We start from the raw sequence: 25591 nt of genomic DNA on the forward strand, positions 1-25591 counted from the left end.
GTTACTTTGAGAAGATGGCCAGCTATAAAGAATGATCATGACCAGACCCTGAATCTACAGACACTTGATTCTGAACTTCCTAGCTTCTAAAACCTTGAACAATAAATGCCTAGTGTTCATTAAAAGCACTTGGTTTATAATATTTTGCTATATCAGCCTATAGGACTAAGATAATCCTAGCAAATAGCAAAGGGCCTGGTGCCTATCTGGTACTCTTTATAAATAGACAATGAAAAATGAACTCCAGTCTTCATCTACTTGAGATAGTCTTTTATTTCCATACTCTCACGTGACATTTGAAGCACAGATATTCAATCTCATTAAGACATAAAACCCACACCTGGAAGGTGTCCAGTGTGCTTACGGGATTTGGGTGGAGGCACTTACGGGTTAAGCTATGGACTTAGGGGGACACTAATGTATGTTTCCTACCAAGTAGAGCTATGCTTCACTTACATCAAGAACTGCCTGGGTTAGTGCCAAAGCAGGGGCAAAAGTGACAGTGATGCCGAGGCCTTCCCTGTAGTCTCATTCCATAAAGGCCCCTATGCTACTCTGACAAAAGCCAACTGGACCACAAGACCCTCCAAACCAGAACTGTTATAGAGACATAAATTCTTCAGTTAAAACAAATCCATAAAATAGTATGTATAAATTCTGTGCTTGGTCTTAATAAACATCAAAGTCAGCAAAGAGTTAAAAATACAATACTAACATTATTATACATCAAATTTAGGCTCACAATCACTACTGGTAAGATCATAAGCCAACCTAAAAGGACCTAAAACCTAAAACTGTTATCAGACGAGGATTAATTTAAGACTGTGGCTTCAAGTCAGGCCTGGTAATAGAGGCTTTTAATCCCAGTTGCTCAGGAGACTAAGGCAGAATATAATTTAGCAAAACCCTGCCTCATAATAAAAAACATTTTAAAAGGGCTGGGGGTATAGCTCAGTGGTAGAGTGCTTTTCTAGCAAGCACAAGGCCCTGTGTTCCATCCCCAGCACTAGGGGAAAAAACAATATAATTTCACTGAGAAGCCAATATTAAACAAGAGTTCATTAAAAGTTTTGTTTAAAAAAAAAAGAAAGAAAGGAAGGAAGAAAGAAAGAAAGAAAGAAAGACTTTCCAAATAGCTCCACCAGACAGACAGATGTGGCAGAAACACCTAATGCTTCCTGGCCATGCTTACTGTCGGCTGGTGAACAAGTTGCCTAGGGCAACAAAGATGGAAGGGCCAGCCGGGGGCTTGGAGGAGGTAGAATATTGGATGAGGTACTCAGGGTAGACCTGGTGCTTCTCAAAAACTACAAAGATGGTTGGGTCGGACATGCTGTTCACACAGCTGTCATAGAAGGCATTGCTCTGGCCTTCCTTGGCCGGAGGGCGGACGAAGGAAGTGCTGCCCCTGACGAAGTCTCCAACCAGCACCCGGGCCAGGAACATGGTGTGGGAGTGTGTGTCGGATTTACTGTAGTGATGAGAATAGGCGGCATCTCTCGCAAAGTAGCTCCCTGGAACGATACAGATAAGCTGCACAGGGCACTGGAAGAGCATATCCTGGCAATGGGTGATGCCAGCAGCCTCTGCGCTTTCAACACCACACTCCCTCTTCCACTCCACTTTTCTGCCCTTTTCCTCACTCGGGAGGCATCAACACCTCTCTATGTGGCAGGGCATCCAAAGAAGTCACCTAATTCACTCTATCCTCAGCTCCAATTCCAGAGAAAATCTGGAGTCTGTTGATAATTAGTTCTGGAATTCAGTTCCCCATCTAGAGAATGGAGCTTAGTTGGGTGATATGGAAAGTGAGTAACTTTCCTCTTAGGGAACCATTCTATAGATATCAGTACCTCAACATATAGAACAATGACTCTTCAAATGGGAACCTGCTAGAAGCTGCTCCCTCTGCATGGGATTCCCAAATCTATCATCAGCTTGTTGATCCCACAAACATCACCACATTGGACCAAAACTAATGAACAGGCAGTCCATGGAGTTAGAGTAAGACCGATTCTTTTTGTTGTTGTTGTTGATTTTTAGACTGAGGTCTCTCTACACAGTCATTGCTTTCCTTGAACTCATTATGTTGACCAGGACAGCCTCATTCTCACAGAGATCCATCTGCCTCTGAATCCCGAGTATGGGGATAAGGGATTAAAGGTGTATGCCACCATGCCTGGTCAGCAAACAGATCCTTGAATTTTCTAGATTTAATTATCACTATGTGGCTACAGGAGAAACCTTCTTAGGGAGTGCTAAAGGGTAAAAAGGTACCACAGATGCCAGCTACTTGGAAATGGTTCAGAAATAAAAAGACAAAAAGGCCAATATGGCAACATAATAAAATTGAGGAATGTGGATATAATGTATATAAGAACCACACAGACATGTGTGTGTAAGTATATAAACACACAGCCTGTAACTTTCCTGTGAGTTTGGAATTACTACCAAATACTGCTTCAAAATAACCAAGAGGAAAGGACCCTAGAACTCATGCACTAGATGAAAGGACAGTCTCGGGTTTCTGTTCTAAGGACAGATGTCAGAAAGGCACAGCCTAGGGTGCTCAGCAAGGCTGAAAAGGTGTTGCTCTCCTTTTCTAACTCTCACTACCTCTCAGAGCATCCATTCTATAGGAAACAAGTCCCGGTGAGGCAGGACTGCCATGCCATAAGTTGACTGAGCTCTTATCACACACAGCAGAGCAATAGCCAAAATACTGCCAGCTCAGGGTGGAGCTGTTCCATAGAGGCCAGAAGGCCATTTCTCATTGGCAGCATGAATTGGCTGGCTCCAACTGTAGCCTCTGTAAGGCTGTTTTCAAATAATTTCCCAACTACTGTTAGAAGCACCCTGCCTTACCTTTGCCATAGGACGTGCCATGCAGACCACAGACCCGCCAGTCAAAGTTCTGCTGGCAGATGGCATCCACGAAGCTGGTGCTAGTGCCATGAAACAGCTGCCTCTCATCCACTTCCTTCCCCCCATTCTGCTTCTGCATCTGGCCTTTCTGCCTACAATGGTAAAAAAACAAAAAACAAAAACAAAAACAAAAAAAAAAACAAAAAAACATGTTGAGAGAGTTAGGTGCTGAGCTCCAAGGAGCAGCCTCCAAGACCCATTTTCTAAAACAGCATATGTGACTAGAAGAGGGCTGTGGCTGCCCTGGCCAACTCCTGGAGGCTCAAGTCACACAGCACAGGTGGGCCAGGCCAAGAAGCACAAGCAAAGCTTCCCCTCAACAGCAAAAGGCTCCAAAGGCAGACAGCTCTTAGGAGGAGGCATGGGCCCGTCTTCCACCCAGCTCCTCAATGGAGCTGAACCTGGGAAGCTGGGAAGAAAAGTTGTAAGGCTGCAAGTCTGGCCTGGGAGAGACATAAACCGTCAGAGACCATCCTCCCTTCTCCACTATGACTCTCCATCACTGCAGAATGCTATCATCCAGACCCATGTGAGGACAAGTCAGCAGGCCTCAGGCCACCATTGAGAGTCATAATGAATTTCTACCCTCTGTGGAGAAAATGCTGGGTGACCATGATCATTCTGGCCCTACTGATCTTCAGAAAGTAAGAGTGGACTAGAGTGGAGTCTGGCTTTGCTAGTCACGGTGAGAACAAGACCTGTGCTAGGGAACCTTTGCAAGGGGCCACTTCATCATACAGCCTTAGGATAAGAAAGTAAGAGAACAAAGGCAGTTCAAGGCACACAGCAGCACGGGGTGAGCATGGTGCTGCTTCTGACTGTCCTCAAGAGGCAGAGCATGTTGGTCAATAAGCAGCTAGCAGCATAAGAAAGAGAGCTCTCAGTCACACATACCACTGATAGACTTCCCACAGGCCCAGGTTCTGGATCCGCTCAATCTTCTGAACAAAGTAGAAAGGCAGTGTACGGTTGAAGAGGTTCCATACCTTCTGATACTCTTCTGAGGAAGAACTCAGAGTGATCTTCTACAAAGGGAAAATATCTTTCATATGTTATTGTCAAATGATTCAAATACATGAACTGTTCCTGTGACCACTAGGAACATCTATAACTTCAGGATAAAGCCAAAAGATGATGGCTTGGTCCCTCTTCCCTGGAATGCAGTCTCTCCAGATAAGGAATGTTTACAAGGTATAGTAATTTCCCTCCTGTTCACTTTGAAAAATGCCCATAAGTCAGGCAGGTGGTGTCTAAGCCACCACCTAAATGTCTCTAGAATGTCGGTCGCTGTTCCTCTTTCACATCCCACATAGGCCAAAGATAAAAGCATAAGAGCACATGGCCTGTGAGAACTGGAATCAACAAAGGTGTGTGAGCTCCTCCAGCCCTTCACATGCTGCCTCTTGTTACAATTTGTGCCTGCTTTGTGCTCTGTGAGAAAAGTCCTCTCAGGATAGGTTTCATAATGGAAGAGTCTGTCTGCAGTGTTTGGCATGTTCCCAGCATTGGAAATCAGCCAACATGCCTCATACTGATGGAGTAGTAGGAGACATTCGTCAGGACAGTGCTCTGCTGCATAGCACTGCTCCCAGAAAGCAGACCCCAAATGAGCTACTGAATTGCCCTACTGTCCACTGCTGTCTAGTGCCTTCACTTCTAAATGTCCCTCATCACATTCAAATATTCCCCATTTCCCTTCATTTCTTACTGGAACACACTGGTTGGTCTTAGAACCCCTGCTTAGAAGGCCCTTACTTCTGCTCTTCCTGGCACAGCTCATCTTTTTCTCATATCAACCACCTCCTTTCTCTGGGAGCTACAGTCATCCCCTACAAAATCACTCAGCCTTAAAATCCCCGAGATCTACAAAAACAAAGCAGAAAGCCCACATGTATCTCTCCCCTCTGGTGTCATGAGACACAGCTACATAAAGCTTTCTTTTCACACTCATCCATCTCTACAGAACCCTCTCTGTCCAGATCCAGGGTGTGAATCCCATACCTTGAATCCCAGGTCTGGCAGGGCTGCAGGGTCCCAGTAGTCTGGGATGCTCTTTGGGCCATGGAACTTAGTATTGCTAAAAGATAAACAAAACTTAGACTCTTAATCTTTTAGACACATGGAAGGCTATCACAGGTGAACTCTACTTACCAGTATCACCAGCCCCGAGTGTCAGTGCAATATATTTAAAAGCTAAAGGACAAGGAAGCACACAGCACAATGTTTCCAACAAAAGAGCACTTCCATCTTGCCTACCAGGTAAAGCAAAAAGCTTTCAGTCCTGAGAGATGCACTTCTCACGTGCCTACCACCTTCCACACAGAAGGGACAAAGCACTTGATTAAAGCAGTATATACAGTCCCCAGCTTTTATCCAACTCTTGAAATTCAAAAGGCACCAAGTGCTTTTTTGAAGCCTTAATGATATGCACTTGATATATAGACAATATTTTCAAAGCTGTAAAATTGGTCCCCAAACCCACTTGGTAACAGAAATTTGAGTTAAGCTGGTAAGAGGTTACTTGTGGCCTGTTATTTGCCCTTCTTAAATATGCATACACACACACACTACTGTGCTAAATTAAAGGATGTCATATAACAGAGGCACTGCATTACCTTCTAAAAATATAAACAAATAAAAGCCACACTTAAAAACCATATGACTCTAAAGGCTTAGGAACATTACTGTCAAAACTACAAACTAATTCATTTCCCTCCCATTGAAACCTTCACTGTCCTTCCTACAGCAGATCTACCTTCTGTTTCTGCTGGCATGGGACATCCCAGAAACAATTTTCCTAGGAAAATGTCACAGTTTAGAAGTAATTAAGCAAGGATCCATTGGAATAACCAGCCTCAAGGTTCTTTTTTCACCGATTTCACCTATTAAGATGGCGAACTTATCAAGCAGATTATAAATCAGCAGTTATTCTTCCTATGCTTAAACACTTGGAACACACATGTACGAAAACTATAAAAAGACCTACAAGAACCAAGCAGAACTGCAAGAAAAGCAGAGTGGATCCTTGACAACAGAAACTCAGTGGACATACTAACTAACTCACAGACTCACTCGTCTGTCAGGGTGAAGTGAGCTGGGAGATAAGTGGAATGAAAGAATCCAGAAATTAGCTCAAAGAGCAGAGAGATGGGAAATGTGGGAGAAAGGCCTCGTAAGAGCCAGTCAAGAACCCAAGGAAGCTCAAGACAGAGCAGAGCTGAGGAGACACATCAACCACAGCTTGAAGAAGCCCACAGAATCTCAAATATACAAGAATAAATATAGACACAAGTCTACACACAGCAGAGCGAGGTACAGAACTCCAAGACCAAGGCCTTTAAAATGAGCCAGAGGGGAAAAAGTGTGATAGCATCAAAAAGTGCTAGGTAGACCAACAGCCAATTTCTCCAAAGCTAGAGTGGAAAGCAGAAGACAGTGGGGTGGCAGCTCAGGGGCTCTTAAGAGTCTGCACCCAGTGAAAAGGTGTTTCTCAAACACAAAATAAAGACACTCAGACAAACTAGAAATAGCCATATCTCTTCCCCTAAGGAATTTGAAAAGACAAACCAAGGTTAAAATGTGAGTAATTTAATGAGACCTTCACAGTATAAAACAGCGGTGTCTCTTAAAGTTAAAACAAACAAACAAAAAAATCAAGAGGAAAGTATGAAGGTCTTTACACTAGAAAAGCAAAAACAGGGCTGGTGAAATGGCTCTGTGGGAAAGAGCACTGACTGCTCTTCCGAGGGTCCTGAGTTCGAATCCCAGCAACCATATGGTGGCTCACAACCATCCATAATGAGATCTGACGGCCTCTTCTGGTGTGTCTGAAGACAGCTACAGTGTATTTACATATAACAATAAATAAATCAATCTTTAAAAAAAAAAAAAAGAAAAAGAAAAGCAAAAACATTCATTTATTTGTGCCTAAATGAAAAACCTGCAGTTTCTTACACTGTCTTTAACATACTGAACAACTTCTAAACTAGAGAGAAAAATAAAATATTTTTAAAAATCAAAATTAATTTTATTATACTTAATTGTGTGTATGAATATGTGCACATGTGTATGTGTGTGCACAACACGTATACCATAGTATGCATGTGGAGGCCACAAGAAAATCTATGGTTGTTTCTCTTCTACCACTACATGGGTCCAAGGAATTGAACTTGGATGTGTCAAGCTTGGTAGCAAATGTCTTTACCCACTGAGCCATCTTACCAGTACTGAATTATGTTTTGAAAATGGAACTAAACTCAATGTATACAAATGAAGTGTCAAATTTTACATTAGATGATGCTCCCTGAGACTAAGGTATGGCTTATGTGTGCACAAGCAGCCACTGTGGCTATTGTCCAAGGCACCTCACCTGAATGAGCAAGATGTGGTTTAACACTCAGCTCACAGCCCACAGAAGAGTAGGTCTTGAATCACTTGTATTTTACTTTGTACTTGATCAAAATTAACTACTTTTTGGTATTGCTAGGAATCAAATCCAGGGTCTTGCACTGAACATGCTAAAGTATGTCTGTCCATTTATGGTCCCCTAAAAACTAAGTTAGAATGATGACACAGGAAATCTAGTCTCAGAAAAGAAACAAACAAAAAGGCTTTTCCAAATTCTGCTTAGGGTGACCCCTGCAGGGGAAAGAATAAAAAGTTACCTCAAGTTATAGGACCATCATTATCAACCACAACTAAGCCTAGGAGCAATACCAAAAAATACAGTACACTGAACCAATACAGTAAAATAAATAAATGAAAAAAAATAGCTCTAATGAGAAATACCTTATGAATAGCAAGGCAGTTAAGCAGATAACAAGCCAAGAGAACATATTTGAAGTTTCGAGCAGCAGCCAAGGGCTGAGAGGCCCTAACAGCCGGAAAGTACTTGTTCCTCAAATATGAGGACCAGAGTTTCAATCTAAGGCACCCACAATGGAAGAAGAGAACCAACTCCCAAAAGTTTTCACCGAACCTTCTATGCATGGTCCATGCTTAATGCAAGTCTGTTTTCACACACATTCATCATACAAGCATACAGTCATAATAAATAAAAATCAAATTTAACAACTGTCCACAGCAGAAAAATGAAGTGGGAGAACTGACCCTTACGTTTTAAAAATGTATATACTCAATCTCATTCATAAAAGAAAGCAAACTAAAGTACACTGTGAGAATGGCAGAAGCCCAAGGACTTGATGAGTCACTAGAGGCAAGGCCAAGAAAATTCAGCAAATTGTGACTTTGCTGGGTGACATACTGGTCCAAGTTCATGGAACTTGGGGTTCAATTTGCCTTCGGCCTCTGACCTGACAACCTCCAAGTCCACCAAAGAGTACTTTGTAGCATTGTATTTTGTAATAGCAAAAGACTAAAAACACAAATACCATGAATGAGGGACAAATGAATAAACTATACTACATACAATGGCTCAAGAGCCACACAAGCAGGAGCAGATGAAAGAAGTCTTCAGTGATCCGAACAGAGCAGTTACCAGGATACCTTAGAGATATTTCAAAGATACAGAATTGTGTATATACAGTAGTTACCTTTTATGTAAGCAAAGAAAGGAAGCAAGCAGATGGCTTTCTGTGTACCCGGCATATATACAAATTATTTTGTTTTTGCAAGATAAACACAGAAAAGAGCAATCAGAAGCAAACAAAAACAGTTACCTCAATGGAACAGGGTAAACAGACACAAACTACCTGAATATACTGTATTATAGAGAGTTCTGACTTTTAAACAAGTATATTTTACATTTCATCAAAAATAAACTTTAAGAAAAGAAAAATAAAGGTGTCATATTCTCAAGAAATTATGTTGTTGTATTTGAGTCACAAGGCATTATTTCTTGGACTGATATATATACTTTTCCTCTTACTTATGCCAAATCTTTTTTAAATAATCTCCTTGTTTTATAAACACAATCAAACTTTACCTCAAAATCTTCAGAGAACAAACAGAACCCAAGCAATCCTGACTTCTCAGGTTAATAAAGCTATGGGCAGCTAACAATATTGTTGGCTTAAAGTCCCAGCTTTGGCCATGGCAACTTAGACTGTAAGACAAACTTGGTACATCTTCACTATCCAGGGCATCTTTTTCTAGTACATACGCAGTCTGGCTAGCTCCAACCCTATTATACCTGCTTAAGACTAAACCACTCTTGCTTTAAGGACATCTGATCAATAGAGAGATCTCACGAACTCCCCATCTGTTGCAGACAGTCTCTCTCCTCCCTTATGTTCGGCCTATGGGTTCAATTAGAGGTCCCAAGCAGCCACCCTGTGACACGAAGAAACCCACTGTGAAAGTGAAGCTGGTTTGTTAATGACTATTATACACTTTTTTATTCTGGTACTTCATGATATTCAAGAATGAATGAAATACACGAGCCTTTATTATTTCATTACTTCAACATTTGTAAAGATTTGAATGTGACAACTTAGTTTAGTTGACAACTAAGTTGTCACATTCAAAGACAAACTGATGGGCTGGCTTCAAATCTAGCCAGGTTTGCACATCCCAACAAACAGCCTTGTAATTCTGTGATGAATTACAATGCTAATTTTCACTGTAGCCTAAAGACTTTCCCAACTAGTGGGTTTGAAAGACAGTAGTATAGCATGCTAGTCACACATGCTAGTCAGTACCCTTCCATGTAGTCTGAGAAGCTCTTGTTATGGAAAGCAAAGCACTCCTCAACTAAAACCACACACCAAGCAAGCGCACAAATGTCACTTACCAGGACTGCTTCAGCTGCACATCCTGGGGGGACACATACTTGGGTCTGCGACAAACCTTTCTGATAGTGCCATATACAAGGTTTTTCTGCAGAAAAGCTGAAAAAACATTCCAATGAAAAAAATACACCCACACACTCACAGTGGGGGTGAAAAAATACACATGCACATACATACATACACACAGTGGGGGTGTACGCACAGCAGTAATGTTCTATAAACATAAATTAAATGGGTTGGACAGATAATACAACATGTAAAACCCAAGATCAGTCTTAAAAATAAGGCAATTTTATACATTTCAAATATTAAAGAAAATAGGTATCCTTAGGAGACTGAGTTTAATGAATAGAGAAATGATTAGTAATTGATGTATCAATTATACATGAGTGCTTTTGAACTGTTCCTTCCAATCATATTTAAATTAATATTTTGTTCAGCAATTTTTTCTAGATTGGATGTAAAGAGGTTCCAGCCAAGCCTGAAACCAAATTAGTGTATCTTGAGTTAATGTAATTTATATGTAATAATTTTGTCCTTATAGCTTTTTTAAAATTCGAATAAACTAACAACCTTTAATCAATCTTTCCAAACCTATGTTCTCTTAAATAAACTAAACATTTGACTCAATATCTGATTGACTCCAAGAACAGAGGGTGTATATCATCCACCCTTTATACTGAAAATGACAAATATCTAGAAGTCATGTCTGCTAGCAGGTGCTACTTTTACACTTAAATACATAAAGCCAACTTTGATTTTCATTTTAAGAACATTTTAATATTAAAAATTATAGATGTCTGGAACTCAGCTGTCTTTGTACATAGACTGTATAGTAGCTGGAGGGTGTGTCCCTTACACTCAGCTAAACCCATTGTTTCTGGAGTCCACTGTTCATACAGCAGCTTCCACAACCCTTCTGTCATCCCTCATTCAACCTTCCATTGATGCTCAGCTTATTAACACACTTGGCTTATTATCTATAATGAATCTCAAATAAACTTTCACTAGTAAAAATCGGCTATTCAGGATATATGGACTGGTTACATATATGCTAGACATCTTCTCTAACCTTCCATGGAGAAAAAGGAGCCCTTTCCCTAATAACCTTGCTGTTTCCTTAATGTATAACTGTGATCTGTCCCTGAGGGAACTGGCTTTGGAGGACTCTGCCTGTTGACAGCCAGTGACTAGAATGTCACTACTCTACTTCTAGAAACCTGGCTACTGCCCTGCTCTTTCATGACAAGGATCTTTACCAGAGCTGGTCTCCCCAAACACAGAATAAGTCATTCGGGCTGCTGTGTGTATATACATTTTGAAAGTATATGCTCCCTAATAATCAGTAAGTGTATGTGGTGGTTTGGTTTGAGATTCTATTTCATTGTATATAGTAAGGACTGTGTAGGCGAAGCTATTGACTTCCATCCTTTTCTTTTGAAGATACTATTATGTACCAAAAAATAAAAGCAACAGGCAAACTGTGACCACCTAATGACCTTAGGTCAGGCCACTGTGAGCATGATTTTTCTTGCTACATGCCTATAAATATAACTATATCTTTGTCCTAAAAGTCTGCTCTATCTCCAGACTAAAGTCCAAGTCAAGAACTAGAAAGGCGTGTCTGACATTTTTGTTGTATCTGTTTTATATTTTCCAGATGTTTAAAACAACCATGATAAACTTTGGTTAGCATCAGTCAGAGGAGTGACAGCTGCATAAACTGGTCTGCAAGGCAGTCCTGCCTTTTCTATCTCCTGTGCTCTTCTACACACTATCGTCAATTACAGCAACTGTCATTTGTGACACTCATGCCTTGGTTGGTATCCTCCATAGAAGTCATTGCTCTGGAGAACAGAAGAAACAACTCTGAGAGGCAAGACAAGCTGTAGGGAGTCTTCCTTAAACAAAACCACAAGTGCTGCAAAAGGCACAAGCCAAAAATAACTAGTCCAAAGCAAGCAACCAAGTGGTTTTAGGAAAATTCACTAATGGCACTTTATTGCTTTCCACAGAGAACAAAATATACAAAATAGTGAGGGTAGCCAGCATTCTGCACCAAAATCAAGCCCTCTGATTCCCTTTAACATGTTGGATTTGCAAGATGCCAAACATAAATTATATGTAATCAAATCTGAGCAGAGCAGTATGTTTGAATGGAAATGGCATGAGAAACTACAGCAAAACTGAAAAACATTCTCACAAATCAGCCAATGAAGAACTGGCCAATGAGTGACTGACTCATCTGCTTTTGTCTGTTAAGATATACAGAACAATCACCTGAGCTCCAGCTTCTGGACACTACATGTGCAGAACTTTCAATTAGTGTGTCCCATCAAGACTGAAAGAAAGGTGGTGGCTTCAGTGCCATACCAGGAATATTAAGGTGACACTATAGAGCAGAGCCACTGGGGCCTTGTCAGAAACTGAGGTTAGCCTTCAGAAACAGAACAGCCACACTACTCACTGACTGCCTTTGCATCTGCCAGAAAAGCTCCTTATCCTCATATCCTTATCCCCAAAGCACATCTCCTTGACAGTGAAGGACAGTATCATCTGTTGATGGGTCTCTCTGCCTTTTGGGACAGATATACCCTCCTTTCCTTTCTTATAGAAGTCCCAGGTTAATATGGGAGAGCTAGACTCTACTCCACAAGTAAGAGGTACCTTTGAAGTCTAACTCATAGTTGTGTTTTCCAGCCTGGAACTTCAAGGTGGCTGCCTGGGCATCAGCCCCTGGAACACAGAATGCCAAATAAGCCTTTTCCACGTCACTGCTGCTGATGGTGGTCACAGGGTGCCCTGAGCCCTGTAAGGGGAAATCCAGAGGTGTCATGGAGGCAAGAACCTATTGAAAATGAATCGTTCTTCTAATATAAATGTAAACAAATGAATTAATCCGGTGGCTATATTTCTTTACCTTGTGTTAGTCTCCAATGACTGCACAAAGAAACCAAGATCTATTTTAAAATTGCACCTCAGCAGCTGACCTACTAAATGATCTATCTTTACTTTCTATGCTAGTCTGGTTACCTCCCAGCTTCATCCCACGACACTTGCATGTTAGTACTGATCTGGCTCTTTAGACCCCTTCCTCATGGCTCCAATTCCTCCATCCTACCAGCAAGTCTGTCCTCCTCCTCTCCTTCCTCTAGTTAGCAGATGCTCTGCCCTATTCTCTCTTCTGCTCAGCCATTGGGTGGTCAGCATTTATTGGCAAGGCAAAGAATCAATGGTAAGAACTATTATACAAACTTGAGACAGGAGATACATAGTATAAGCATTACAATGCTGTGTTGGGATTGAAACAAGATGTGAGGACAGAGAAATCAGGATTTGAATAACCCAAGGGTACACTTTACAGGCGTACAGAACCTTATGTCTACAGCCTATGGTGTAGTGATGAGCAAAGATGCTAGTCAATCCAGCCTCTGTTACAGACAGATAATCTTGTCATAGAAAAAGAGGAGGGAGCCAGAGAGCAGAGTGAGGGGTTGGGGAGGGGGTGTGGAAGGGAAAAGACAAGACTCTCCTGAAGCTGTTCTTGTAAACAGGAGACAGTAACTACAGGTCCTCCTAAGCAGGGTAACTGGGATATGAGCAACAAAAAAGCACAACTTAGCAGGACAAGGTACTTGCCCTCGAGACAGATAACCTGAGTTCAATCCTGAGAAGAAGAGAACCAACTGCCACACACACACAAATAAACATTTTAAAAAATTTTTCAGAATAGATGACACAACCTACTCAAATGATGGTAAAATATCAACAGCAAATTCACATAGGCTATTTAACTCATCATCTCAAAGAATGCTACCTCTTGTAAAATGGTTAGCTATTTTACAACAGTAACCACTTCTCTTAACCCTGCCAGCCCTTCTCCCAGTTTCCAGCCCAAGCCTTTCAAATTTCTCCCAACTGTTCCTCCCTCGGCTCACCAACAGTCTGCTTAAACTGGGAGACAGTCTCTTCTCCCAGTTTCCCCAACACTAGCAGCTCCAAACTGTTGTAGCCTATCTGTTCAGCTCAGCTTCTCTGGCTCAACTGACTCCTAGCAATACCTTCTCCACCAACTTCCTTTTCTTCTCACTCTCATAGCCCCCTCCACCCCCAGACTCCCAGCTGGCTTTTTTTATATCCCAGAAATCCAAGAGGCTACCAACATTTTGCCTATTTCTATTTAGGGGGAAAAGTTCCTTTCTCTGTTTCAGTCACTGGGAATGAACCTTTTTGTTGTCCCTTTTCTTGATATTTTTTAGTTTTTTTTTTTTTACTCCCAAGCTTCTCTAATTCCACCCATATTTTTTTCCAGTTGCTTTTACCCATCTTATAAACAAAATAGCCTAAAATGAGTAAAAGGGAAAAAAACTGCTGCTGAAAACCATGGGAAGCATGTCCCAGCAACAGCTTGAGCATATACCCTTGTCAGCCTTTAAAACAAAGTATCTACCCCTCCTTTTCCTGCCTTTTGCTCCATGGTACTTGAACTCAAACCTCGCATTCTGCCTCGCCTTATTGTAAAATATTCTGGCTTTTTTTTTCTTTTAATGTTTCTTTTTCCTACAAACAGCTCCACACTAGGCACCACTTGTAGCTGGTCTCTGCAGGTTCAATTTCGAATGCAGTAAGCACTTGAACCTGTGAATACCAAATATAAAAATGTTATTAGACCATGAGAGGTGAGAGCAGCGCCTATGGAAGAATGGCTCAGCAAGATGACTGACACTGGTTTTAAAGTGTATAATGCCATGATAATTGGGCAAGCCATAGCTAAATATTTTAGATCCCAAAATGCATGGTGCTTTATCTGTGGAAGACATGGTCATTTATAGAGATTGTGACCAAGCTACCAAAAGTCTCAGATCTCAAAATGACTGGTGCTTTAATTGTGGGAAATATGGTCATTTGCAATAAAATTGTGAACAAAGCATCTCTAAAAGCAATGGTTTTTCTAAATATTAACCATAAAGAAGGCTTAGGTTCCAAGGGTGTTCAGGCAATATGGCAAAGGGTTGCAATTGGACCAATGAGTATAAGTCCAAGAGATATATCCAAAGCAATTTCTTCCCATCAGAAATAAAATTGTGGCCTAGCTCTAGACCCTGCAGCAAAAGTAGAGGCTTTTTGCCCGTCAGCCAGGAAATAACAAACAAGCAGAAAAATCTCAACCAAGTATTGAAGAACTATGCATGCTACTGTAGGCAGTGCTGCTCTAGACTTGGCCACAGATAAACATCTTACACTGCCCCCCAAAATCCAATACTATAAAATATCTACTAGAGTTTATGGTTCTTTGCCATCAGGGACAGTAGGAATGGTCTTGGGAAGGAGTGGACTGACTTTCCAAGAATTCATTGTAATTCAAGAATTCATTATAATCCAGGAATTATAAAGATTTCAAAGGAGAAATTAAAGTAATGGCCCATGTAAAAAGAGAGATGCAAGTGAACACAGGTGATAGGATTGCTCAGCTGTAGCTGTCTCCCTATATCAAAGTCAAAGCTATTATAGTAGAAAGAGCAGAAGGATTTGGAAATACAGGAAAACATGTATTTTAGCAAACAGTTGCTAATGATTGGAATAGAAAATTGAAGTTGCAAGTGAACAACACTGAAATAGAAGATTTGGATACAGAAGTTGATGTAACCATCATCTCACAAAAATCTTGGAATTTAGAATGGCCATTTCAAAAGGTTTCTAAGAATTCGCACAGCTTGGATATGGCTCTCATCACCTCATTTGAGGAAATAAAAGCAACATTTACTAAGAACAAGAACCCATGACTTGGTACAACCTCCAAGAAGCCAGGGGGCACAAATGCCAATGAGGCACCACAGATAATTTTCAGTACAGAAGAGGATCTCTACATAAATGCTTTCTTCACACACTGCAATTCTGTAAGTCTCCCAAGACTCCTTTTGATCTCAGCCATTATGGACATCTTTAAATAACAGACAGTGGGTTCAAAAATCAATGGTATTATAAATCATTATTCTCACATAATCCTGTATTCTAAAACTGTAGAAACAGGCAAGAAAGCCAATTTGAACGCCTTTAATATGACACTATATTATACTAGGCACTAACTCCAGAGTTTCCTACTAACTACTAAAATCATTGAAAAAAAGCTGACATGATGACAGTTATTTAATATTAAATAACATTCATGAGTTATTTAACATTAATTAATGAGCAAAGACTTCTAATTCAAAGATAGACTTATAAAGACACACTCTCTCCAGTACCTGGAGACCCTAGTGTCTACCAGATCTGCTTCCTGGATCTTTGTGCCTTTGTATAGAATGTCTTCATCTTATACAAAACTGACATCCTTTTTCACCTCACTTACTTGTCGTCCATATTCCTGCCAGGAACCAAACTCATCCATCCAGTACCAAATCCAGTCAGTGGTGAGGATAAAATGTGGGGGTTTGGTGACTGAAGAAGCTGTGGAGAGTCGGCGAGCCAGAGTATTACCAAACTTCATGGAATTAAAGTCTAAATTATCAAAGTGAAAGCCAGCGGCTGACTCTGTGTACACAATCCTGCAAATGAAAGTAAATAGCAGATGAAAACTTCACCAATCACGCAACACAGCCATTGTGTTTCCACCTATGAGAATATATGATGGGTAGATACAGATAGCAAATATGTTATACTCAGTTTTAGAAATGTTACACTGGGCAGTGGTGGCACACACCTTTAATCCCAGCACATGGGAGGCAGAGGCAGGCAGATTTCTGAGTTCGAGGCCAGCCTGGTCTACAGAGTGAGTTCCAGGACAGCCAGGGCTACACAGAGAAACCCTGTCTTGAAAAAAACCAAAAAAAAAAAAGGAGACAGTCTGCCTACACAGCCTTCATCGCTAGCTACCAGTCCAGAGTCCTTTCGAAATGTAGTAATGCTCAAAGACCAAAGGGAATCACAAAGCCAGAACGTGAGGACAGACAAAGAGTTGTGGCTTTAGCAGCCAAGACAGCAGGGTAGGGACACAAGCAAATGTAGTATCTGAGTAAAATGGAGGCCAAGTCTAAGGAGAGATTTTTTTTTTCCCCTCTAGTGCTGGATAATGAACAAAGGACTTCCACACACACTAGGAAACTGCTCTTCAATTGAGCTATAGCCCCAACTCTCTTTTCATTTTGAAGCAGTCATTAAGTTGAACAGGCAGGTCCTGAACTTGTGATCCTCTGGCCTCACCTTCCCAACTAGATGGTATTACAGACTTATACCCCTAGACCCAGCTCAGGAAAGCTACTTCTTGGCAGGCCTGGTAGCACACACCTGTAATCCCAGTACCTGGGAGGTCTAGGCAGATCAGAAGTTCAAGGTCATTCTCAGCTACACAGTATGCTTGGGGATAGTCAGGGTTACTTGAGACTCCATCTGGACAAAAAAAGAGGGGAAAGGGAGGGGGAAAGAAAGGAAGGAGAAAACAGGGAGAACAGAGATGGAGCTCTGTATAGATAGATCCCAGGAACATGCCAAGGCAGTCAGAAGGAAATCACCTGCATACACACTGGCTCTGGAGGAAGAGGAAAACTCCCCTAGGACTTTCCAACAGTCAAGCATCCTGTGAGTTTTAGGATGTTTCACAGTTCTATGTGAGAATGAGCTGTAAAGATAGTGGTTCCCAAAAAAGCAAACACACACTCTCTGGAGGAGCTCACCTCACAAGAAATTCCAGAAATAAAGCTGCATCAAACACAAACTTAAAATCAAATCACACAACACATGTGGAAACAAGACTCTATGAGAAAACAGACTTGACAACAACAAACAGAGTGAGACAACCGAGGCACAACCTAGCATCTAAGGATGCAAACAGTGTAAGATGGCTCTTCTTAATTATCAAAGTCTACACTGGGATTAGAAACTACAAAACTGAGCAGGTAAACTGGAAAACACAGGAACATTTACGACAAAGTAATATATCATAAATTTTAAAGTCACAGATGGCCTCACTAGATCTCAGATGAGGCTGAACTAATGACCTGTGACTCTAAAGAATTCCCCTAAATGCAGCAAAGAGACAAAAGGGAATGAAGGAGAAGTCTGGAGAATGAAAGGTAAAGTGAAGAAGGTTCATCATACACAGCACACTCTTTGTCAGAATCCCAGGAGCAGTTCTAGAGGAGAAAAGGCCCAAGGGCTCAGAAGGTGGGCATGTGTGTGCATAAAAATTATCCCAACTCACAACAGTCATTGTAATTTCAAGTCAAGAATACAACACAGTAATTTGAAAGCGGATTTTTAAATTCCTAAAGAGCAAAATAGCAAGAAGCAGAAGGAGGTATAAGGGAGGAGTCTTTGCCTTACCAGATCCCAGACCTTAGTATTAAGCTTCCATGGGTCAGACAGTGTGGGATTGATAGACAGGCATTGACCAGAGGCCAGAAACAGACAAACACAGGCAGCACAGAAGAGAGGTATAAAGAGATGGTATCTGGGGCTGGCGAGATGGCTCAGCGGGTAAGAGCACTGACTGCTCTTCCGAAGGTCCTGAGTTCAAATCCCAGCAACCACATGGTGGCTCACAACCACCTATAATGAGATCTGACGCCCTCTTCTGGTGTCTGGAGACAGCTACAGTGTACTTACTTAAAATAATAAATAAATCTTTGGGCCAGAGCGAGCAGAGACTGAGAAAGCAGGGCCGACCAGAGCACATGAAGGCTCACAACCACCTATACAGCTACAGTGTACTCATATACATAAATAAATAAATCTTTTTTAAAAAAAAAAAAGAGATGGTATCTGACAACCAAAATAAAAATGAAATGTGTTAACATTTTACCCAATCTGGCTCTTTTTAGATGGTTTTAAAAATAAATATCTAGAAATGAGTAGTCATGGAGTTTGTATATTATGAGTGTGCTTAGCAGTTTAAATTTTATGGCATGTATTTTAATCATGAGCAAATTAATTAAAATTTTTCAAAGTAGTTATTGGAGAAACTAGTGAATCACCAAAAAATGAAACTGGGCTCAAATTTAATCACATAAAAAAAAAATTTAAACATAGTGTTATACTTAAAATGTTCACCTTTAGAAGAAAACTGAGGAGAATTCTTTTGTTACTGCAACAAAGGAAGATTTCTTAAGACATAAAGTACAAAAACAAAAAGATGGACAAAGGTGCTATTAAAGGTGCTATTTATTAAAGGTGCTATTAGCTGGCTGAGTTTTTTATCTCATATATAATATCCAGAAATGTAGAAAATGACTCAAAAAAAAAAAAAACAGATAAATAAAATCGCAGTTCTCCTCACACCCAAAATATATTTAAGGACAGACATCGCATAGGAAAGGAACCAAAAACAGTTAATGGACCTGGGAAATTTTTTCCTCATTGGAAATCATGGCTATGCTAACTGAGAAAACATTTTACACTCTAGACTCGTTAGTATGCAAATATTCAACAATGTCAATATTGGGGACACATCATTAAACCACCACTAAGGAGGCTGGAAAGGACTACAGTCACCTGAAAAACAATCCGCTATCTCCTGTGGGGGACAAACGCAGCCTACCTTCAGAAGTCCCTCTTGAAATCTCTCCCTAGAAACACACGTATGGTTCACAGAAGACTGCCCGACAGTCCTGGGCCTGGTGTACATCCTACCAACCAAGCCCCTGGGAGGCATGGCCAGACTGAGTTTATGGACAGCCTGTGCCACATAATGAGACTCCATCTCAAAAAACAAAACCGAACATTTTTTTAAAGGAAAAGAAAAGAAAGCACAATGCTGTTAGACTCCAGGCCTATCAGTACACAGCAAATGGTTCAACTTAACAGGTCCACAAAGGAGCAAAGCTAACATAAGGCGAGAGAAGTCAGTGACGACAGACTTAGAGAGTGGGCTGAATAAAGAACCTTCTAGGATGATGAAACACTCTATATTCTGGCTAGATACGCAAACACATTTACTAAAGTAATATTTGTGCATAACACTAAAATTAGCTTCAAAGAGAACGATTATGGATGGTGTGTGGGCTATTTAATCTTGCTAAGGGAAATAATTTGTTTCACATTCTTAGCCAATAGCAATTTGCACATGTGCACTTTTTATTTTAGAAATTCCAAGTCTCCTTTTAGGGAGCTCAGAGGTTAGGAGCACTCACTGCTTTTATAAAGGATCAGATTTTGGTTCCCAGCACCCATTGTGGGCAGCTCAAAACAGCCTATAACTCTAGGGGATCCAGGGAATCCGATACCATTTTGTGGCCTCTGCAGGCACCTTCACTCGCATTCACACAGACACACACACACATATGTATTTTGTCTGCACATATCTACCACATGAGTGCAGGACCTGAAGAGGCCCGAAAAGGACCTAAGACCCTTTACAACGGGAGGGAACTGCAGACAGTTAGCTACCATGTGAATACCAGAACCAAACATGGGGCTTCTGTCAGAGCGATAAGTTCTCTACCTATGATACTCTCTAGTCCATGTCCCAAATAAAAAAAATTAAATTAAATTATCTTTTTTAGCAGTACATCACAGCCCATTTTAAAACATGTAATGGCTAAGTACTTAAAAGAAGACTACCTGGGTCTTTCTTGTTTACATATGAATTGGCTGAGTGAAAATGCTAGAAAAAAATTAAAGAATAAAAACATTCAGGTTAGCCAGGCAGTGGTGGCACACGCCTTTCACCCCAGCACTTGGGAGGCAGAGGCAGGTGGATTTCTGAGTTCGAGGCCAGCCTGGTCTACAGAGTGAGTTCCAGGACAGCCAGGGCTACACAGAGAAACCCTCTCTCGAAAAAACAAACAAACAAACAAACAAACAAACAAAAACAAAAACAAAAAAAAACAAAAAAAAAACTTCATGTTAAAACAGTTTGGCTGTGTGACTTTATGGGAAAGACAAGAAGTTTACAAACTAGTTATAGAAAATCTCTTGATTGTCTATAATAATGAATAACTGTGTATGATCAGTCCCAGCAGCAAGTAATTGAGGTTACTTGGTCTTGGTACCACCTTCTTTTCTCACAGCTCCTCCCTGAATGGAGGAAAGCAGACTTGATAACTAGTATAAACCATAGCCAGTACAAACATGGGCTTCCACCTCCAGATCAAGCTTTGGGGTGTGTGTGTCTGTGTGTGCACATACACATGTGCTTGAGTGTACAGACACACTCATGCATATACATACTATTATTTAAACTAAATCTGTTAGGCTACACATAAAAAGCTGAACACAAAGCCACGATGAGGGGCATGTTTTCATTCTCCTACCTGTCTTTACTGGGATTGCTATATGCCTCTTCAATAAGCTCCATGTTGTCCAAATCCTTCCATTTGCCTCCATCCAAGAATTGCCATCGATATGGCAAATGAAAATGAACACGATGGCACTTATCTAAAATAGAAACAAAGTAGTGAGACACCCTAGCAGTAAACTGTGTGGTCCAACCCTACAACTATCAATGGGAATGGCCCAGATTACTGACCAGAGAAGGTTCTGTTAAGAGGAAGTTATGCTTTGTTAGTGCAGTCACACCCAGGCATTTACATACTGAAGTACTATGGGTCTTACTATGTGAGTCTTCCCTTTAAATGAGAAATTACAGTGAGTTTTCAAAAGATATGTGTTAGTCTAGAATGTCATGTTTGTCTAGAATGACCATAAAGAAGCTGATCATAAGAAGGCCCCAGTCCTGCAGAGGGCAGTCAAGCTGTTCCTTGTCTCTATGCACATAGAGATGTGTGTGGATGGGCAGAGGTCAGATTCCAGATTTAATTCCAAAAGGAATCCATCCCAGAGTCTAGCTCGATGGCCGAGACAGAAGAATTACAAGTTCAAAATAAAAATAGGGTTGGAAACAGAGTTCAGTGACAGAGTACTTGCCTAGCATAGATTTTAAAAAGCCTGAAGATCAATAGAAGGAAGGAAGGGAAGGAGGGAACAGGGGATGGAGGTCTGAAGGGAGGCAGGAATCCACATAACCTTAACACATCCCACTGAAGGTGGCTTGGTATCCATCAGAATCCATGACTCCCCTCTACTTTCTCTGTCTTTTATGCCACAGGCTCACCACTGCCCTCCCACTTCAAGCCCTTGCACTCTGCCCCATTTTTGCTTATGCTGTCTCTGACACTTTCTTTCAAAAGTCCTGTGAGTTTCTGGTATATTTGTACAGAGATGATGAGGAGGGAGGACAGAAAGGAAAAAAGGCCTAAGAAGTTTACTGAAATAAAGAGATAGCCAAAATGTAACTATTAGAAAGATATTCAACCAGGTGCAGAATGTTCCTATACACAAAAATAGGAAATGGAGAGATTAGTAGTATTCTAATTAAATACATATACAAATGTAGATATTTCTTGTAGAAGCATAAGGAAAGACTTCCATCATTTTGCATGTTTTGAATTGAGTCTTAAGACTTTAGTGTGTGGTTTCCAAAAGTAGGCAACTGGTTAAGCAAAACAAGGAAGGTACAAGTGTGCTGGTGCTATATAAGAACAAAGTCAAATATGCATATACATTTAATATAAAGACACATACATACTAGTATACATGCCACATCTTTCTAGACAGACACTCAAGAAGCAGGACATCACTTTTTTTTTTAAGGACCTACCTGGCTGCTAAGAAAAAGGAGGTTGATAAAGATTCATTTCTTATTAACATTAGTTAACCCATTTTAATTCACATTTTTAAAAATTAATTTAAGCTAATAGTTGAAAATTAAAATGTCCTAAATTCTGCACATTCTTTCTCAATGTCAGACCTTTTCCAAACTCTAAAAAGGTGCTGTGGTTGAGGAGTACCAGAGGAGCCTGTTGATACAACTAGAGCTTGTCAAAGAACAGGCTAGGAGCTGTGCAGACACAGCAAAAAGGGGTCAAAGTCAAGAGGCCTCAGGACACAAGCCGGGGTGTCCAGGCAAGGACAGTTCTTATATTCAACAAGGCAGGACACAGTCATGTTGAGGACTTGCAACTCCTTCATTTGAACAGAGCTTGCGTGTACATGACTCAAGCTGGACTCAGAGACCTATTGGATTCTTGACAAGAAATGAGCCTAGCAAGTAATGAAGCACTGGGCCAGGCTGTAGTTATGGACCAGAGGTTGTGACCAAACCAAGAGTTCCTGTTTCCTGCCTGAAGGACACTAAAGAAAATGAGCAGAGGTGAGCAGAAAGCACCCAGTGTTGAAAAGCTAGGTTGACAAACTCCAAGTACAAGCAAATCCTGCGCAGCCTGAGGAAAAGCTCCATGGAAGAAAACAGATACCAAGAGTTATCTCCACCTTGCCCACCAGACTGAGGCCTCAGAAAGGACTCAGGGACCCAAGGCTGTGGCTAACAGTAGACTTGGAACTGAATGTGGTGGTCAGGCCAATCATAGCTGGAGGTCCCTGGGAGAAGCCACTGCAACCACAGCAGCTGGTAAGAATTTTGGCACAACAGTGGATACAGGAAGCAACCTTCCTCCCTGATACCCTGCTCTCCCTCTCTCTCTCTCTCTTTTTTTTTCCAAGACAGGGTTTCTCTGTGTAGCCTTGGCTGTCCTGGAACTCACTCTGTAGACCAGGCTGGTCTTGAACTCAGAAGTCCGCCTGCCTCTGCCTCCCAAGTGCTGGGATTAAAGGTGTGCGCCACCACCACCACCCGGCGATACCCTGCTCTCTTTATCTTCCTCCTTGCCTCCTCCTAACACCCCAACCTCAACACAATCCAGGCTCTAGGCTTCCTGGCTGAAGTTACATAAATGTCATCTCAATTTGGAAGGCAAAGCACCCACAGCCACACATCTAGAAAGAAGAGCAAATGTAAAAAGTACTCGGCAGCAATGAAAAGTGCTCCAAAGAAAACAGAATAATTTAAGAATCCCTAAACTACAAAGCAGGCAGAAAAAATTGAAGCACAAAATAAGAAAACAAATAAATCTTTAAAAACAAGAATGAAGGGGCAAGAAAGATGGCTCAGTAGGATGCTCTTCGAGAGGATGCAGGTTTGCTTCCCAGCACTGACATGGTAGTTCACAACCTTCTATAAGTCCAGTTCCAAGGGATCAGACACCCTCTTCTGGCCTTCTTGGAACCAGGTACAAGCATGGTACACAGACATACATGTAAGCAAACTACCATACACGTAAGATAAAATTTAATCTGAAATAAAATACATAAAACAAGTGTGGGACAGCACACAGCAAGTGTGTACCACTGGAGAAGGATGAAGCAGACAGAAAACTTTCCACTCTGCTCTGTACTATCTAACTCCTTCACAAAGCAAAGACATTCATAATTACTTGTGTGACACCTAAAGACAAAAAATGAAACACATTTCGGTCACTGCAGTGACAGGACTTGAGAAAGAATCTTTAGTCAAAGACAAGCTGTCAGTGAAGAACACAAAGCTTTTGTGAAAATACTGACCCACACAAGAATTACTATTTGTGGTAAAGGAAGGCAAGAGAGACCACTGGCCCAATACTTGAGGAAACCTTGAGCAATCCTCTAAGTGCTAATACAAGTGCTTCCATCTCTTCACTGAGGTCTTCCCAGTTTCTGAGACTCCCTCAGGCTGTCGCCCTACAGAAGTGGCAATTAGCTTCTGCTAGACTGAGTAGCCACATTTCATGAAGTTCTGTGGCCACTTGACACTTACCTGGTACATATCCAAAGTCCTATATTCCCAAAAACTCATCTACAGCTTCATCTGAAAAATGCAAACAATTTCTTCTATCCTCAAACAGAGCAGATTCAGAACTAGTTTGCCAAGACCCCTGCTCTCTCCGGGGTGCCTTAGAGCAGCTCCAGTCATGAAAAGCAGTTTCCCTTCCTGTGAGAGGGCGAGCAGCTAACTTACCTTGGAAGCTACAGCTCTTCCGAATGTGATACAAGCAGATCTGCTCACTCTCCTCCTGGCCAGGGGTGCCTGGTGATGCAGGACCTGAACTGTCTTTTCTCTCTACAAAGAAACAGCACATGGTATATCAGCTCCCATCCACACTTCTCACGTAGGATTACAGCCCTTCACAGCTAAAAGGAAGGAAGGATTTATCCACCTCTGTGCAAAGTGGCCTAGGCAAACTGACAGAACCTATCCTTCAAGGGATAAAAGGACCCTAGTCACACAGGTGGGCACCTGACTTTTAGGGTGCTCCCAGCACATAGTTTTTTTACTAAGTCTAGGATACCACAGAGGGGTATTTTTGTCCATCCTGACTATCCATCCAAGTCACTAGGAAAAAAAGATAAAAAGGTATTTAAAAATTCACATTTAAATTCTATAGCAAATATTTGTCAATGAAATCTTTAGAACTGGGTACTAATATATGGAAAGTTTTTATCTCCAAATAAAATATTCTTAATTTTAGTTTATTTGAAGGGCTCTTAAAACAAGACAAGTATATTAGGTTCTCTCAAAGTGTACATTTCTTATCACCATTCCAATGTGTCTTTACCTATATATTTACCTCATTCACTTAACCCTAAATAAGAATAAAAACTCATTTATAACCTCTCCTCATTTACTATCCTATCACCTGTCACTCTGTTATCTGCATCTTCCCTTCTCATTTTATAAACTCCCAGATATTTATTCCATAGGCTGGGCCTCAAAATCCACACCTGAGAGACCTGAGCCACTATCTCAGGTAGTGAGATACCTACCTGAGATAGGTATCTATCTCCAGGGTAGTGACTGTTAAGACCTGAGCCACTCAGCAGTAGATCTATCCCTCAGTTTTCGATAAAGTCATAATCCAGATGATGTTCTAAACATCATCTACAGTGAAACCTCTGTATATTTTGGGGTTAACAAAAATAGCTGAAGAGACTTGGAGGACGGCTCAGTAAGTGCTTGCCTTGTAAGCTTGAGGATCGCAGGTCAATCCCCATGAACCCACATTTTTAAAAGTCCAAGTGGGGCTAGAGATGGTTAAGAGCATTGACTGCTC

At 41.1% G+C, this 25591-nt stretch overlaps 1 protein-coding gene across 1 annotated transcript in view; it reads right to left on the minus strand.

Annotated features, from left to right (window-relative positions):
• Positions 1-253: 253 nt before the first annotated feature.
• Positions 254-25591, minus strand: part of Parp12 (poly(ADP-ribose) polymerase family member 12) — a 38024-nt gene continuing 12686 nt past the window's right edge. The window contains exons 4-12 of the mRNA XM_031381611.1: positions 24499-24600; positions 20921-21044; positions 16024-16219; positions 12342-12483; positions 9677-9773; positions 4927-5002; positions 3820-3950; positions 2866-3017; positions 254-1514 (exon numbers count right to left, since the gene is read on the minus strand). Of these exons, the coding sequence (XP_031237471.1) occupies positions 1189-1514; positions 2866-3017; positions 3820-3950; positions 4927-5002; positions 9677-9773; positions 12342-12483; positions 16024-16219; positions 20921-21044; positions 24499-24600 (1346 nt within the window). The 3' untranslated portion in view covers positions 254-1188. The remainder of the gene's footprint in view (positions 1515-2865; positions 3018-3819; positions 3951-4926; positions 5003-9676; positions 9774-12341; positions 12484-16023; positions 16220-20920; positions 21045-24498; positions 24601-25591) is intronic.

This window comes from Mastomys coucha, unplaced genomic scaffold (genome assembly GCF_008632895.1).
Source record: "Mastomys coucha isolate ucsf_1 unplaced genomic scaffold, UCSF_Mcou_1 pScaffold20, whole genome shotgun sequence".
In the NCBI taxonomy this organism is placed as follows: domain Eukaryota; kingdom Metazoa; phylum Chordata; class Mammalia; order Rodentia; family Muridae; genus Mastomys; species Mastomys coucha.